The sequence below is a fragment of the Nothobranchius furzeri genome, chromosome 10 (genome assembly GCF_043380555.1).
Source record: "Nothobranchius furzeri strain GRZ-AD chromosome 10, NfurGRZ-RIMD1, whole genome shotgun sequence".
Taxonomy (NCBI): domain Eukaryota; kingdom Metazoa; phylum Chordata; class Actinopteri; order Cyprinodontiformes; family Nothobranchiidae; genus Nothobranchius; species Nothobranchius furzeri.
Genome location: NC_091750.1, coordinates 73,265,420 through 73,282,261, shown reverse-complemented (window position 1 = coordinate 73,282,261; position 16,842 = coordinate 73,265,420). Strand labels below are relative to the sequence as shown.

The 16,842-nt window shown below is 41.8% G+C and overlaps 2 protein-coding genes across 2 annotated transcripts in view; both read left to right on the top strand.

The window, feature by feature from the left end:
- Window positions 1-89, top strand: part of btg4 (B-cell translocation gene 4) — a 3,186-nt gene extending 3,097 nt beyond the window's left edge. Inside the window, exon 4 of the mRNA XM_015940648.3 lies at window positions 1-89. This exon is cut by the window's left edge and continues 281 nt beyond it. The gene's annotated coding sequence lies outside the window, so the exon portion shown is untranslated.
- Window positions 90-7,591: 7,502 nt separating this feature from the next.
- Window positions 7,592-11,927, top strand: LOC107372411 (heterogeneous nuclear ribonucleoprotein A/B). Its single transcript, XM_015940642.3, has 9 exons — window positions 7,592-7,720; window positions 8,965-9,154; window positions 9,274-9,442; window positions 9,514-9,672; window positions 9,760-9,891; window positions 9,963-10,068; window positions 10,205-10,348; window positions 11,122-11,215; window positions 11,288-11,927. The coding sequence occupies exons 2-8, from the start codon at window positions 8,988-8,990 to the stop codon at window positions 11,193-11,195; spliced, it is 951 nt and encodes a 316-aa protein (XP_015796128.1). The 5' UTR covers window positions 7,592-7,720; window positions 8,965-8,987; the 3' UTR covers window positions 11,196-11,215; window positions 11,288-11,927.
- The last annotated feature ends 4,915 nt before the right edge of the window (window positions 11,928-16,842 follow it).

Sequence of the window (16,842 nt, the reverse complement as noted above, 5' to 3'; positions counted from 1 at the left end):
CTTTTAATCAAACTTATTTTAACTTATTTCTAAATGTTTTACCCAAAAATAAACAATGTGAATAAAGTCAGACTGAACTTTCATTGAAATCAACGTGTCGGTCCTGGTTTGTGTGTTTTTGCTTGAACTGAGTCAGAAGTGATAAACGGGAACAGTTGGCGAGCTCCACTCCAACAGTCGGGTCAGCTTACAGCAGGTCCTACATGTCTGGTTCTAAACCACCAACGTTGGTTCCTTCTGGTGTAGCAAAGCCACAAAGTTCTGTTTACCTGAGCTGCCATATTGGGCTTTTGGGGTTGGAGATATGGATATTGAGCTGGAAGCCACGCCCACAAAGAGCACCTCGGCCTATAATAAAAAATGCCCCCCCCCCCCCTGCAGTGAAATCCACAAATGTAAAGATAACAAAACTCAGAAAACAAAGATCAGTATTCTATAACCAGGAGAGGCGGTTCTGGGGAAGCTCCCATGAGAGCCGTGGAGCTCCAGCCGACCCAAGCCTGGTGTGTGAGCGGCGGGCCGCTTTTGGGATACGTGGATTTGTGAGAACCGTTTTGCTTTATGTTTCAGCAGTAGCGCGCCGTTTGAGGTTCCTACATCCTCGTAAACACCGGTGTGAAAAGGCAGGAAGTACATCATTTTTTTAAATATGACAGTTTATTTTAATGTAAATTTTTCTTCAAATACTTGTAATAGTTTATACATCATAAAAAAACTAACTGAAATTTTTTAAGCTGTTTGTTTTCAAAAACTCTGAATCTGCGTTCATGAACTTGAAATCTCATGGAAACTACGTCATATTCATGCGACATTTCAGCTGTTTGTTTTTTTTACTTTATTGAAAGATGTAGCATGTACAACACGAGTAAGGAAGCATACTGAATTTAACAAAGGTTCACATTAATGAGATGGTGAAGCAAAACCGATTGCTTTTAAACAAAAAACAAAATAAAAAATCAGGAGCAAAAAACAAACAATGCTTTGGTACAGTCAGGCATATTCAAAACAGTAGGTGTTTTAAGGCTTTTTGATACAATGAGGAGGTTTTTGTTTTCGTATCCGAGATTAATTGAAGTGACTTGAAATATTGGCAAAAGTAGTTTAAGAAAACAGTAAACATAGGAGCGCTATTTTTCCATTTACACAAGTGTATAAAATGTTTACATAGGATAACAAAATTAATAACATCTGAGATTTCGGGATCTAAATTATCCATAAAAAAGAGAATATCTTTACGTAAAGGAAGGCACATGAAACATTCTCAGTGAAATCCAACTGTGGATGTCAGACCAAAAATTATTGACAGGTTGGAAAAAAAAAAGTGTTCCAATTTTTCTTGACTTGTGTTACAAAAAACACATGGATTGGGTTCAAAATCAAATCTTTTATGCAGGAACTCATTAACAGGGTAGATTTCAGATATAATCCTAATTTGTGTTTCTTTCATCTTCGTTGTGAGTGGATATTTTATATAATAGGAGAATGTTTTCTTTTTGAAAGTGCTATCGAGGTCTTGTCTAACATTAATATTGTAATTACAGAACATTTTTGTTTGAAAATTTGAGAGACTAATTTATTGTTGCATTTTTTGTCTTTTAGTGGGATGTTATCTAGTATCAGTGATGTAACATTGTTCTAATTGCTGAGTATTTTAAGGTGTTCTGAACAAGATGTAGCAGAGCTTTTGGGATGGCTTTACAGACCTTGTTATGAGTAAGGTATGAGACCCTTATTTTATGTTTCTCCATAAATTCATCATGCGATAGCAGCAAGTCATTTGCATGTAGTAAGTAAGTCATGAATAAAATATATACCGTTATCATGCCAGTCTGATTTAAACAAGGATTTTTTGTTGATTGTTATAACTATTGTTCCACAATAAGGAATTGTGCGGTGAAAAGTTGTGAGTAAAAAGTAACTTCCTGTAGTTCAATGCTTCCTTATAAAAGTTGGATAATTTGAGAAGGATTTTGGATAAAACAAAATCACATTTGAGCAAAAACTCCAAACCTCCGACCCTACTGAAAAGTTTATAAGAAATGTAGTATCACAGATTGTGGATAAGAAATGCAATCTTTTATCCATTTAATTCTGAACGCAGCAATTATGGATTCAAAGTCTAGAACTTTTAAACCTCCATTTACATATTCTTTAACTAATTGTTATTTACGAATACAGCGAGTTTTATTTTTTCCAAATAAAATTAAATATAATAGAGTTGGACTGTTTAGTTATCTTTGGAGATGTAAATATTGAATAACAAGGGAATATGAGTCTTGACAGACCTTCAGCTTTGGATAGCAAAATACGGCCTAAAATGGATAGATCACATGTTAGCCAATGATTTAGTGTTTTTTTAACTGGGAATTAGGTTATCATCTTCTCGATCTTTGACATTTTTACAGATTATCAGGCCAAGGTATTTAACCTCCTCTTTCACTGGAATATTATTAATAAGGCTTAGTTTGCAACTGTGTATAGCTAGGATTTCACACTTTTTAAGATTGTTAAGCCTGATGCTTTTGAAAAGGAATGGACTTTGTCTATTGTAATAGGGATCATGTTTTGGTTTTTAAGAAATAGGGTCGTATCGTCTGCAAACTGACTGATCTTAAATTCTTTCTCTAGAATGTTTATTCCTTTTAAATCTGGAGAGCATTTTTTGTATATGGCCAACATTTCAGCTGCAATGATAAACAACAAGGGGCTAATAGGGCAGCCCTGTCGAATTCCACGATTGATGCAAAAACTATTGGAAAAACCTTGGTTGAGTGCTACACTGCTTGTAATATCTCTGTACAACATTCTCATTATACTACAGAATCTAGGACCAAAACCTACGGCTTCGAGAACTTTAAATAAAAAAATATGTTCCAAAGAATCAAAGGCCTTAAAACAGTCCAAAAAAAGAAGAAGACTATCATGGGGAATTAAAAAATCATGATCCAAGATATCTAACACTAGACGAGTATGGTTGTGGATTTGGCGCCCTTTTATAAAAGCTGACTGTGTCTCATCTATTATTTGAGTTATTCCCGTTTTTAATCTGTTGGCATAAACGTGGGCTAATAATTTGTAATCACAGCAGAGAAGTGTAATTGGCCTCCAGCTATCCAATAACAGAGAATCTTTATTTGGTTTAGGAAGTAAGAGAGATTATACCTTGTTTCATGGTTGGGGACAACGTCTGGCCACTAATACGTTGATTAAATGCCTCCAATAATAATTCTCTCATATCATCCCAGAAATATCTATAGAATTCTATTGTGATCCCATCAGAACCTGGTGATTTACCACTGGCCATTTGAGAGACAGCTGTGTCCAGCTCAGCTAAGGTGATTTCAGATTCGTTCAAATCTTTAAAATCGGAGTCAATTTTGGGGATTTTATCTTGTATATCACTAAAAAGGTGGGTAGACTCTAGGCTGGAATAGTTAGTAGTGTAAAGAGTTGAATAAAAATCTGTAATATAGTTATTTATAGTATGTTGGTCTTCAGTAAAGGTATTATTAATTTTTAACTTGGTTATAGATTTTTTTGTTTGCCTGTTTTTTTCTAAGTTAAAAAAATAGGTAGAATTCTTTTCCCCCTCCTCGATCCATTTAGCCCTTGAGCGGATAAAAGCACCTTTTGCTCTATTTGTATATAGTTTGTCTAGCGTGAGTTGCAAATTGGTTTAATTCTCTAGAATTTTCCTCTGTAAATTGTGTTAAGCTACACGGTAAACTTATTCTAGAGATCATTTCAGCCTGATGTTTTTTCCCTTATATTGGCCATTCGTTTTCCTTCTTCAATTGATATTTTTCTGATGTTGAACTTTAGCCATTCCCATGATGAATCACTCATAGTCTTCACCTCACATATAAGGGATATAATTTTACTGCAGAATGAAGACGTTTTTAGGAGGTTGCTGTTAAATTTCCAGTAAGAAGATTTCCATTCTGGTGCTCTGTTATCAGGAAAAATTGAAAGTATTATTGCACAATGGTCAGAGGGGAATTAATGATCATACATCTTGACACTAGGGGAAATAGAGGGCAGGCAAAATCCATTATTATCTGGTTAAGATGGAGAGAGTTATAGTTACTAGGGAATCTATCCTGTTTTTCATCTGGAACCGTATTGAAGTCTCCTCCAATAATCACTCTGTCTATTGAGTAAACGATCTTCCATTTTTCTATCATATTTTTCAGAGTGGAAATTAAATTCAGGTTTTGATTCCTGTTATTGAATCCATAGACATTGACTAAAATGTATTTATAATCATCCATCTCTATACTAATCATTACAATGACCTTCCTTGTCACTTTTATGATCAATTATTTTGCCACTGAAGCGATTTAGAAAAACAGCGACTCCTGCTGAATGGGAGGAACCATGAGATAAGAAAATGTCACCGCTACCCCACTGAGTTCTCCAGAAAGTATTGTCATCTGCACTGCTGTGTGTTTCTTGACAGAAAAAACAGTTAACATTAGGTTGCTCCTTACAAAAAAAGAAAAATTGCTTTGCGCTTTATGCCGTTTTTAAAACCTCGAACATTTAAAGACAGTAACGAAAGAACCATAGAATATAGCTTAAGAGTGTTACTCAACTAAAGTAGGGCAAAAAATAAATCCCCCAAAAAACATTTAACCTTCTTCTAATTATAATTCTATTTCAAGTCAAGCATTCAAAATTTCTGAACGAGTTATTACAATGAAATGCAGTTCTCCATATAATAATTCAGAATAATTGCACCTTTTGGTCCAGGTAGTAAAAGAGGTGAAGTAAAGTTTTTTCATTCCGTAATTTGATGACCGTCAATGACGGCGTGGCCGTCTCTGAGGATAGCTTTAAGCCCCCTCCTTCTTGCCTCTTCCACCCTTGGCCAGACGTTTGCGGGCTTCTCTGCCTTCCTTACAGAAGTCCTCTCTGAACCTGATTTTCATTTCCTTGCAGAGTTTGGCGTCCTTGGACATCTTCCACACTAGGTCTCGGGACAGTTCTCATGGCAAACTGTATGGTGATCGGCCTGGGTTTGTCCCCGGTGGCGGGTCTCCCCTTCTGGCCCAGCCGTTGCACTGTGTCCACAGTACAGGTGCTGGCCAGTAAATTAGAATATCATCAAAAGGTTGAAAATATTTCAGTAATTCCATTCAAAACGTGAAACTTGTACATTATATTCATGCAATGCACACAGACCAATGTATTTCCAATGTTCATTACATTTAAATTTGATATTCATAAGTGACAACTAATGAAAACTCCAAATTTGGTATCTCAAAAAATTAGAATATTCTGAAAAGGCTGAATATAGAAGACACCTGCTGCCACTCTAATCAGCTGATTTACTCAAAACACCTGCAAAGGCATTTAAAAGGTCCCTCAGTCTTGTTTTGAAGGCACCACAATCATGGGGAAGACTTCTGACTTAACAGCTGTCCAAAAGACAATCATTGACACCTTGCACAAGGAGGGCAAGACACAAAAGGTGATTGCTAAAGAAGCTGGCTGTTCGCAGAGCTCTGTGTCCAAGCACATTAACAGACAGGCGAAGGGACGGAAAAAATGTGGTAGAAAAAAGTGTACAAGCTCTAGGGATAACCGCACCCTGCAGAGAATTGTGACGACAAACCCATTCAAAAATGTGGGGGAGATCCACAAAGAGTGGACTGCAGCTGGAGTCAGCGCTTCAAGAACCACCACGAGGAGACTCATGAAAGACATGGGATTCAGGTGTCGCATTCCGTGTGTCAAGCCACTCTTGAACAAGAAACAGCGCAAGAAGCGTCTCGCCTGGGCCAAGGACAAAAAGGACTGGACTGATGCTGAGTGGTCCAAAGTTATGTTTTCTGATGAAAGCAAGTTCTGCATTTCCTTTGGAAATCAAGGACCCAGAGTCTGGAGGAAGAGCGGAGAAGCACAGAATCCACGTTGCATGAGGTCCAGTGTAAAGTTTCCACCGTCAGTGATGGTGTCGGGTGCCATGTCATCTGCCGGTGTTGGCCCACTCTGTTTCCTGAGGTCCAGGGTCAATGCAGCCGTCTACCAGGAAGTTTTAGAGCACTTCATGCTTCCTGCTGCTGACCAACTTTATGGGGATGCAGACTTCACCTTTCAACAGGACTTGGCACCTGCACACAGTGCCAAAACCACCAGCACCTGGTTCAAGGACCATGGTATCCCTGTCCTTGATTGGCCAGCAAACTCGCCTGACCTTAACCCCATAGAAAATCTATGGGGTATTGTGAAGCGGAGGATGCAATACGCTAGACCCAACAATGCAGAGGAGCTGAAGACGACTATCAGAGCAACCTGGGCTCTCATAACACCTGAGCAGTGCCACAGACTGATCGAGTCCATGCCACGCCGCATTACTGCAGTTATTGAGGCAAAAGGAGCCCCGACTAAGTATTGAGTGCTATACATGCACATTCTTTTCATGTTCATTCTTTTCAGTTGGCCAACATTAGAGAAACAAACATTTTTTCATTGGCCTTTAGAATATTCTAATTTTCTGAGATACCAGATTTGATGTTTTCATTGGTTGTCACCTATAAATATCAAAATTAAACGTAATAAACATCGGAAATACATTGGTCTGTGTGCATTGCATGAATATAATGTACAAGTTTCACGTTTTGAATGGAATTACTGAAATATTTTCAACCTTTTGATGATATTCTAATTTACTGGCCAGCACCTGTATTATGCAGCTGCTCATCATTTGCGGGAATAATCTTACTTAGAATCTTGAAAACTTCATCCCTTGCGTTTTCGCCCTCTTTCTCAGGAACACCAGTAAGCAACAGTGACCATCTTCGTTTATATCTCGCATCTACATCTCCCGAAGCGCCTTGTTCTCTTTTTTGAACATTTTCATCTGTAGTTTAATACGTTTCACATCTTACACCACACTTTTGACAGCTTCTGTGTTGGCATCAACACACTCCTTCATTTTTATTTACAGTGTCTGTATTTTCTTGTAGCTGGAATTCGTAACTCTTTAGATGTTCACTTTGGGTATCAAATTTACACATCAGTTTTTGGATCGCATCGAGAAGGACTGTGTCAGAAACTTCCTTCTGCGTCTGGTTGGTCTTCATTTTCTTCGGATTTGGGCTTTTCACAGGTGTGTGATGGCGATCAGCTTGTGACTTATCCGTCTGTATGTCGAGCTTTTGCTCCATCAATTCAATATCTTCGTCGTAGCATGCCTGCTGTAGAGCCGCTAGGTGGTAGCCGTGGTCTTTGCTAATGTTAGCCATGATGCTGCTAGGCGAAATAGCGATCAAAAAAGCGTCCAAAAGAAGCTCTGGAGGAGAGGACCTTAAAGTGTAGAGATAGAATATAACTCAGTAGCTAGTAGATCCGTGTATCTTGACTGACACCTAATCATAAGAAGGTTAATTTCAACTACAGTTGGCTACAGCTTGTAGCACGACCTCCTCACAGAGCCCACTAAGTTAAACCGATCGATCCGCCATCTTCCCAGAATCCACCGGCAGGAAGTACATCTGCCTGCTGGGTACGCCTTCGTTGCGCTGGGGGGCAGCAGCCAATCACGTAGTGTCTTTAATTTTCAAAGTCAGACTCTGATCCAATCACAGACGTTGTCTTTACAGTCTTACCCACAGCAAAGTCACATCCGGTCGTATAAATGTTGCCACGAGTTAGCCGTGCAATTTGGAGTGTCCATTTTGAGCAGCGGCTCGTTATCCCGGTTTATTTACTCACGGTAAGGGTCGCGGTTGCGTTAGATTACGGCGGTGGGATATTTAGGAACAGGTTATGTTTTGCGGGTGTTATTTTTCCGCCATGTTTGTTCTCGGTGGCCTGTTTTTAATCTGCGCGCTGTTTTCGTATATCGCGTTAGCTGCGTGTTAGCCGCAGGGAGCTAACGTAAAGATGGGTTGAATGCTGAATGAAAAAGTTCCACGCGCCAACGCGCATAGCTAAGCCGTAGGTGCGCATCGTTCCTACGTTAACAATTATTACTGTGGTGGCTGTGAGCTGGTTTGGGGGTTTGGTGTTGTGTTTTAGGGGTGAGTAGCTCGTTTTGAGGCCTGCTTCTTGTCCGGGGCGCTAACGGAGCGAAGCGCGGTCCGCTTAAACATGGAGACCGAACCGGTTTGCGGCTTTGTCTGCGCCAGCAGCTGGACCTCAAACGGGGTTGGCGATGTTTATGATTCTTTAATGCTCAAAAGCTTTTTATTTGATGCTACTCTATTACAATTCCTTTCCCTGTAGGTATCTAGATCACTCTAAGACGTACTACGTTCCGAAACATCAGTCCATGAATCAATATATCCGGATGAAAACATGCTGCAGCTGTTGCAAATTCTTAAAAACATTTAATCTGAGACTCGTATCGCATATATCTGATATTTCTGAATTTATTATGAAATTTGATGACAAATCCTGACTGAAGATAATACAAAACAATTTAGTGTTTTTGTTTTTGCCAGACGTCTGTGTGAAGATTAAGCGATTTTAAAGGTTTCAAGCGTTGATTTTAAACAGTTTGACTGAAAATCATCTTTGATGCCCCCTGAGATGAGATAAACCCCCATCAATAGATATTTTATTTCTAATAGTTTATTTATTTCAGCTGGGCTAAACTCGGTGGTCGTTTAGGAGAGATTTCCAGGTTGAATTTAACACCAACAAAACATGGTTTATATATATGTATGTATATATATATATATATATATATATATATAATATAGTTAAATGATTTTGACCAAATGTTTTGTGAACTAAAAAAACCTTTGTACATTTAAGCAAACTGCATTTATTAGTAATTATATCTGTATTTTCTTAAATCTTTCCACTAAAAGTTTTAAGCTCTTTATTTACACAATAAGTCATTCTAATCTGTGATTTTAAAAGTGAACGTCAGGTTCATGTTAAGGGTTTAAATGACCAAAATGAAACCTTTTCCGGCTGCATCCTCTAAAGTTTTCTCTCGGACCTTCTCAGTATCTCAGAAAACTTCAGACAGAATGTCGGACGCTGAGAATCTGCTCATGGAGACGTCGGAGCAGAACGGAAATGAGGGAGAGGAGGACCAGAACGGAGCCGATCAGCAGGAGCTGATGGGAGGTGACGACAGCCAAGATGGAACAGATGGAGGGAAGATTGATGCCAGCAAAGGAGAGGAGGATGCTGGGTGAGCTGGCCCACATATTTGTGGTTTTATTTAACATTAATGTGGTTTAAGTCGAGGTGATTAACTCTTGACGGCTTTGGATCGAGTCGTTTAAACTTTACGTTGTCTCTGATTTGCAGTAAAATGTTTGTTGGCGGCCTGAGCTGGGACACAAGTAAAAAGGACCTGAAGGATTACTTCAGTAAGTTCGGCGAGGTGTCTGACTGCACCATAAAAATGGACTCCAACACCGGCCGATCCCGAGGCTTTGGCTTTGTGCTCTTCAAAGACTCGTCCAGCGTGGATAAGGTGAGCGTTTGGTGGGCAGACAGCGTTTGGGTTGGGTAGAGCCAATAACGGGAATGTGGTTGCGTCTGCAGGTTCTGGAGCAGAAAGATCACCGGCTGGACGGTCGTCAGATCGACCCAAAGAGAGCCATGGCCATGAAGAAGGAGCCCGTCAAGAAGATCTTCGTCGGGGGGTTGAATCCAGAAGCAACAGAGGCTTCAATTAGGGAATATTTTGGCACTTTTGGGGAGGTCAGTGAAGAAAACCGCCTAACTGGGCGGCCGAGGTGGTGGTAATGGTTTGTGACCAGTTTGATGATCTCGGTCTCCTTCTTCCAGATTGAAGCTATCGAGCTCCCCATCGACCCAAAGTCAAAGAAGAGGAGGGGTTTCATCTTCATCACGTACAAAGATGAAGCCGGTGTGAAGAAGTGTTTGGAGAAGAAGTACCACACCATCCAGGGTGGCAGGGTGCGTTTCCATAGCAACCCATTCAGCGCTCTGGTTGTGGCGTCAGCATTAAGTGTTGGTTTCCTCCACAGTGTGAGCTGAAGATCGCCCAGCCCAAGGAGGTCTACCAGCAGCAGCAGTACGGAGGCGGGCGTGGGGGGGGTTACGGAGGAGGTCGGGGGGGTCGAGGCCGTGGAGGTGAGGATGCTGCTGCTTCCACCTGTAACGAGTTTTCAGCAGCGCTTCAGAGAAACAACGCTGGAAACTCGTGGATCATTTTTAACAGTTTGGTTTCTGTCGGTTCGACTCGAATGACAAGAAGCGTGTCTCTCAGGTCCGAGTCAGGGCTGGAACCAGGGCTACGGAAACTACTGGAACCAGGGCTACGGCAGCCAAGGCTACGGCTACGGTGGATACGGCGGCTACGGAAACTACGACTACTCTGGATACTACGGATACGGCCCTGGATACGACTACAGTAAATCCACCACAAACTTCATTTTAGTTCATTTTTCAAGCTCATGCTGAGAATTAAGATTGTTCCAAATGACTCGTTTTCCACGCGACCGTCACACCTTGCCCGCATCGTGATGAATCTGTGAGTCTTTACGTGTTTACCTGAAATCAAAAGAGGGAGGTGTTATTGGTGTTATTTCATTCAGATGTAAAAGAAAAGTCTTCATCATTTAGATTTTAGTCTCGGCTGTGTCTAAGAATGGAGGAGGGGTCAGCTGGGTCCGCACTCCCGGCGTGCTGCTGGGGTTAACTACACCAGCGCTGTAAACCCCGCCCACCAATCATTAAACCCAAAGAAAATGTTCACTTTTCCTCTTTTGAGTTTGGTTTTCAGTGAGCATGAAACGGATTCGGTTATCGTCTTCTGCTGATGCGCACCTCCTCCTAACATGAGTAAAAGTGGCAGGAGGACAAAACACACTGGTGTGCAGTGATGTTTGATTTTCTAACAATGGCAGCTGTTCTCTGCTTGTATAGCAGTGTTTTCTTCATGAGTCGATGTTTGTGTGGGATGAGATCATTTAGGTTTTACTAAACGTGTTTTTGTGGAAGATTAAAAACAAACGCGGTTGGTTTGTAATGCAGTCGGCTTCTGAAAACCAGCCTTGTTACAGAACCTTATTCATGAAGAGACCCGATCATTCGGGAGACTGCTGTGTGAGGTTCTGGGCCGTTCTGACCCCTGACCCAAAGCAGAGGGCCAGTTTAACCTGGATTTGTTCTGCTTTCCTGCAGCAGACCAGGCAAGTGCCAGCTACGGAAAGACCCCGAGACGGGGGGCACACCAGACCGGCTACAAGCCTTACTGATGACCACCTGGCAGCATAAGGTCTGTAGCTCCACGGTTCTGATCGCAGGTTTTGCTGAAAGCTGTTCCATGACCGATGTCCCCCCCCCCCAGGACTCGTCTGGTCTGGTGAGACCTGCGGCTGGACGGACACACTGGGCCACTCCAGACCTCTTTTATGACAGAAGACCATTTGTACAGAAAACACCTGAAATGTAACTTTTCCATGTTGTTTTTGTTTTTTTAGCCTCTGATTTTTAAGTTTTCCCTTTCTTTGCTCTTGCCCTCCACATTTCCACAGGAAGTGTCAATTTTACTGTACTTTTTGGTACCCGTTGATTCTAATGTATTGTAAGGGTTGTATTTTACATGTTGGCTGGCTTTACAGGATGAAAATCGTGGAGCTGTAAAGGAGCTTTTTTGACAAATAAAGCAGTTTTCAGTAGTTTTTTTTTTTTTTCCCTGATGCTTACAGGTCTCCGGGGTGGAGGATGGGATTAGGTTTAAAGGTCATCTGAGTTTGTTTTTCTGCCAGATTAAACGACATCACCACCAGTGAGCTGAACATCTGTAGGCCTACAGGTGTGAGGGATGTGACGTAGCGGGTGTCTCTGTTAAAATATTTAAGTACTGCTGATTTTAAAATGTCTGTTTTGGATTTTGCTTTGTTTTGAACAGACCTAATTTTGCCAGTGTAGTCTCCTTGGCCAGCGTCTCTGGCGTTTATTAGTAATAAACATTCACGTTTGTTAAAGTCTTTGTATTTTTTAATGTTTAAAACCACCTGCTATTGAAACCAAACTCAAATATCAAGATGTTAAAGATAATTTAAATACAAATACTTGAGCTATTTCTGGATCATGGGGGGGAAGTTCATCATCCATCCACTTTAAGTTGTTTATCTGGAGTCGGGTCGTGGAGGTAGCAGCCTAAGCAGGGGGGCCCAGACTTCCATTGGGCCAGCTCCTCCGGGGGAATTCCAAGGAGTTCCCTGTCCAGCAGAGAGACAGTCACTCCAATGTGTCCTGGGTCTTCCTTTAGGTCTTCTCCTGGTTGGATATGCCTGGAAAACCTCACCAGTGAGGCGCCTAGGTGGCATCCTGACTAGATGCCCGAGCCACCTCAACTGTCTGGATCTTGTTCTTTCGGTAACTGCCCAAAGCTCGTGACCATAGGTGAGGGTAGGAACGTAGATCGACCTGGAGCTTTACCTTCTGGCTCAGCTCTTTTCACCACGACACACCGGTACAACGCCCGCAGCACCAGTCCGCCTTCCGGAGAAGGCATTCTACCCTTTTCCGACTCAAGACCATGGTCTCCGATTTAGAGGAGCTGATTCTCATCCCAGCTTCTTCACACACTGCTGTGGACCGCTCCAGCAAAAGCTGGAGATCACGTTCTGATGAATCCAGCAGGACCACATCTGCAAAAAGCAGAGACCTGATCCTCAGGCCACCAAAACGGGTCCTCCACACCTTGGCTGCTCCTAGAGATCCTGTCCATAGTTGTACACAGGAGGTTAATTAAACCAGGGTAGATGTGTGTGTGTGTATATATACATACACACAGTACAGGCCAAACGTTTGGACACACCTCATTCACAGGGGTGCCTCCAGAAAATTTTGATGGGGTGGCTAGATGAGGCCAAAGAAATTTTTGGGCGACACCAAACTGGTCCTTGTGGAGAGTTTAGCCTGTGGCGATGTATTGCATTGCTCCTTTATTTGTTTTTATTTAAAAAAAAACGTACGTATCCAAAATATTTAACTTAATATTTACAAGCACAAGCAATTCAGAATAATACATCTGAAAAGGTTATTTCTAAAATGTATTAGTTTAATTCACATGTTGCTGGTGTTCACAAAAAACTATGGAGATAAAAACGTTTTTAAAAGGGTGAGCAACAGAAACATGTTTATTCTGATTATTTACTCATTAATTTTATTGTGTTTTACAATTATGTTTAGAAAAAAAAGATCAATTTATGTTTGAGTGAACATTAATATGATTAATTGACACTGGCTTTTGCTGTGTGTGTGGGGGGGGGGGGGGGGTTTGGGGTGGCCATGGCCACCCCTTGGGGGCGCCATTGCACATTAATTGTGTTGTCTTCATCTTCATGACCCGTTTACATTGGTAGATTCTCACCAAAGGCATCAAAACTATGGATGAACACATGAGGAGTTATGTACTTAAAGGTGGAATAACTGAAAACATGTTTTATTCTCTAGTTTCATCGGAAAGCCGCCCTTTGCAGACTCTTGGTATTCTCTGATGAGCTTCAAGAGGAAGTCCTTTGTGTTGTCTTGCTTAATCTCATAATAAGCAAACGAGGCGTGAAAACTCCTTTTCCAGATCTTTATTTAGCACTAGCCACCACTACTGTATCATCCATGCAGTTTCCCTCCTAATCTACTCCCCTGCCTTCTGGGTAATTGAGTTCTTTCTGAACTATCTCATAACATCACATCTTTCTCCCTATAGAACAATAATAATTAACTCTCTCATAACATCACAGCTTTCTCCCTATGGAACAATAATAATTATCTGTTAGGATGCAACCTTCCTGACGAACATCATAACCTTACTGACAAAATGACTCCTCCACCTGGAACAAATAAGCATTCAGCTTCTCTCTACATTTTTTTTTTTTTTTTTTTTTTTTTTTTAGAACACCTTGCCACATTTACTCTAACAACTCTCAATTAGTCTCTTAGGTGGCTGAACATGTCTCTTTGGTCTCACCAGTCTTTCACCCTGTGGTGATGTCATAGTTTTCAAAAGTCTCTCAGCAGCAGGTGACGCAGAATCCTGTGACGGGCCACTTCTAGCGTCTTCTGACCCTCTGTTTGCTGACTCTGTAGATTTCTCCTTGTCCTGCTGCACTGTCTCCTGAGATTCTGTGTCTTTTCCTTCTGGATGTAGCTGAAGGTCTACTCGATTTCTCCTCAGGGACACTCCACCCTCCATCTGGATCTTGTATGAACGTGGCGCCACCTCCTCCTTCACCTGACCTTGATGTCTCCAGGTCCCTGTAGTAATGTCTCTGAGACGCACCTTGTCTCCTGGCTTCAAGGAAGGCAGGTGTCTCGCCTTGCGATCATGCAGCTGTTTTTGTTTCACCTTTTGTCCATCCTTTGCTTCCTTAACTTTATGTGCAGTTTTTGGCGTCAGCAGGTCCTCATTGACTGGCAGGTTGGAACGAATACGTCTCCCCATCAGCATCTGAGCTGGTGACATTCCATTCTGCAACGGTGTGCTTCTATAGATCAGTAGGCTCTTCTGAAAATCCTCTCTGTCCTGAGCTTTTTTCATTAATGTTTTTATTATCTTGACAGAGCTTTCCGCTAAGCCGTTGGACTTTGGATATATGGGGCTTGATGTTGAGTGTTGAAACCCCCATTCCTTAGCAAAGGTGGCAAACTCACAGCTGGAAAACTGGGGCCCATTATCGGAGAAAAGTTCACATGGGACACCATGCCTGGCAAAGACAGTCTTTAGATAAGCAATTACTGCTTTACTTGAAGTTGTCTGCAGTTGCCCAACTTCTGGATAGTTTGAAAAGTAATCTGTCACCACTATGTAACTTTTCCCATCAAAATCAAACAGGTCTGTTCCTACCTTATAGTAAGGTCTGTGTGGTGCTGGGTGAGCCAGCAGTGGCTCCGCCTGCTGTTTGGGCCTGTAGATGCGGCACTGTTCACATGAAGCTGTGGTCTGGCTGATGTCTTGGTTGATTCTTGGCCAGTACATTACTTCTCTTGCCCTGCGTTTACACTTGACCTCTCCGAGGTGACCTTCGTGGATCTTTTGGAGCATCTGTTTGCGTAACGAGTATGGTATGACATATTTGCTCCCTTTCATCACTATGTCATCCACCACAGTTAGTTCTCCTCTGCAGTTCCAGTAGTCCTGGATTTTCGCTGAGCACTCTTTCTTGTTTTCTGGCCATCCTTTCATTATTGTACTCTTAAGTTCATTCATGACTTCATCTGCATTTGTCTCTATTTTTATCTGTTCTGATCTGTCAGCAGATACTGGCAGAGATGTCATCACCATGTCAACATACGCTTGTATGTCCAGACTTTTCTCAAGGTCTTCATGCTCTTCCTTATCCACTGCTCTTGACAATGTATCAGCTGTGTACATATACTTTCCTTTGGTGTAGATCATGTGAACGTCGTATTTCTGTAGCCTGATTAGCATGCGCTGTATCCGTACTGGACAGTCATTCAGTGGTTTGGACATGATGGACACCAGTGGTTTGTGGTCAGTTTCCACTTCAAAAGTTTGGCCATAGACATACTGATGGAAACGTTCACATGCATACATGCTCGCTAACAGCTCCTTTTCAATTTGAGCATATCGTGTCTCTGCACTCGTCAAAGCTCTGGATGCGTAGGCTACCGGCAACCACTGTTCCTCATGTTGCTGCAACAGCACTGCACCCAGTCCGTGTTGTGATGCATCTGCTGAGATCCTGGTGCTTCTCTCTGGGTCATAAAACTTTAGCACTGGCTCTTGTGTGAGAATCTCTTTCAACTTTAGAAAACATTGCTCTTGCTCATGGGACCAGATCCATTCATTCTTTTGTTCAAGCAAACTTCTGAGAGGTGCTGACAATGTTGACAGTTGTGGGACAAACTTTGCCAGATAGGTGACCATTCCTAGAAACCTTCTGACGTCGTCTTTGTTGTTTGGTCTTTCCATGTTACATATTGCTGACGTTTTCTTTGGGTCTGGCTTCACCCCATTCTCACTGACAACATCTCCCACAAATGTAAGTTTTTTCACTCCAAACTCACATTTATCTTTGTTTAGTTTCAGATTGACTTCTCTTGTCTTGTCTAGTACTTGTCTCAGTCTTTGGTCATGTTCTTCTCTAGTGGTTCCCCAAACTATGATGTCATCCATCATGGTCTCCACTCCTGGAATGTGCTCAAAAATCATATGAATGGTCTTGTGGTAGACTTCAGGAGCTGACAAGATGCCGTATGGCAGACGAAGAAACCTGTATCTGCCCTCAGGTGTGTTGAACGTACAAAGTCTAGAGCTCTCCTCGTCCAGCCTCAGCTGCCAGAAACCTGATGAGGCATCTAGTTTACTGAACCACTTAGCTCCGGCAAACTGTGCCATGATTTCTTCTCTGGTTGGCAGCTTGAAATGTTCTCTTTTAATTGCTTTATTTAAATCCCGTGGATCCAAGCATGTTCTGAGAGCACCTGTTTTCTTTTGTAGAACCACCAGTGAGCTGACCCATTCAGTTGGCTCATCTATTTTCTTGATGACCTCTAGTTTTTCCATGCGTGCCAGTTCGTCTTTTAGTTTTTCCCGCAGTGCAAATGGGATTTTCCTACAGGGATGCACAACAGGTGGCACATTTTTATCCACACATATTTTATGTTGTCCTGGGAGACATCCAAGTCCTTCGAAACAGTCTTTATATTCTTCCATGAGGGAATCCTGATCATTCGAGGCTTCTGGTGTGGAGACTATGTACACCCTTTTAACCAGGTTGAGCTTTACGCATGCACTGAGTCCTAGGACTGGTTGTACACTCTTATCCACGATCAGCAGCTGTGCTCTTATCTGGTGTTTTTTGTATCTGAATGTCGCAACACATCCACCTTTAACAGGAACTCTCTCTCCTGTGTATCCAGTGACTTTTA

What these genes read in the sequence shown, in the direction of transcription:
- LOC107372411 (XM_015940642.3), top strand. Translation starts at nt 8,988, where the DNA reads ATGTCGGACGCTGAGAATCTGCTCATGGAGACGTCGGAGCAGAACGGA. An exon ending in AAAGGAGAGGAGGATGCTGG is followed by an intron (nt 9,155 to 9,273) that starts GTGAGCTGGCCC and finishes TCTGATTTGCAG; the next exon opens with TAAAATGTTTGTTGGCGGCC. An exon ending in GGGGGGTCGAGGCCGTGGAG is followed by an intron (nt 10,069 to 10,204) that starts GTGAGGATGCTG and finishes CGTGTCTCTCAG; the next exon opens with GTCCGAGTCAGGGCTGGAAC.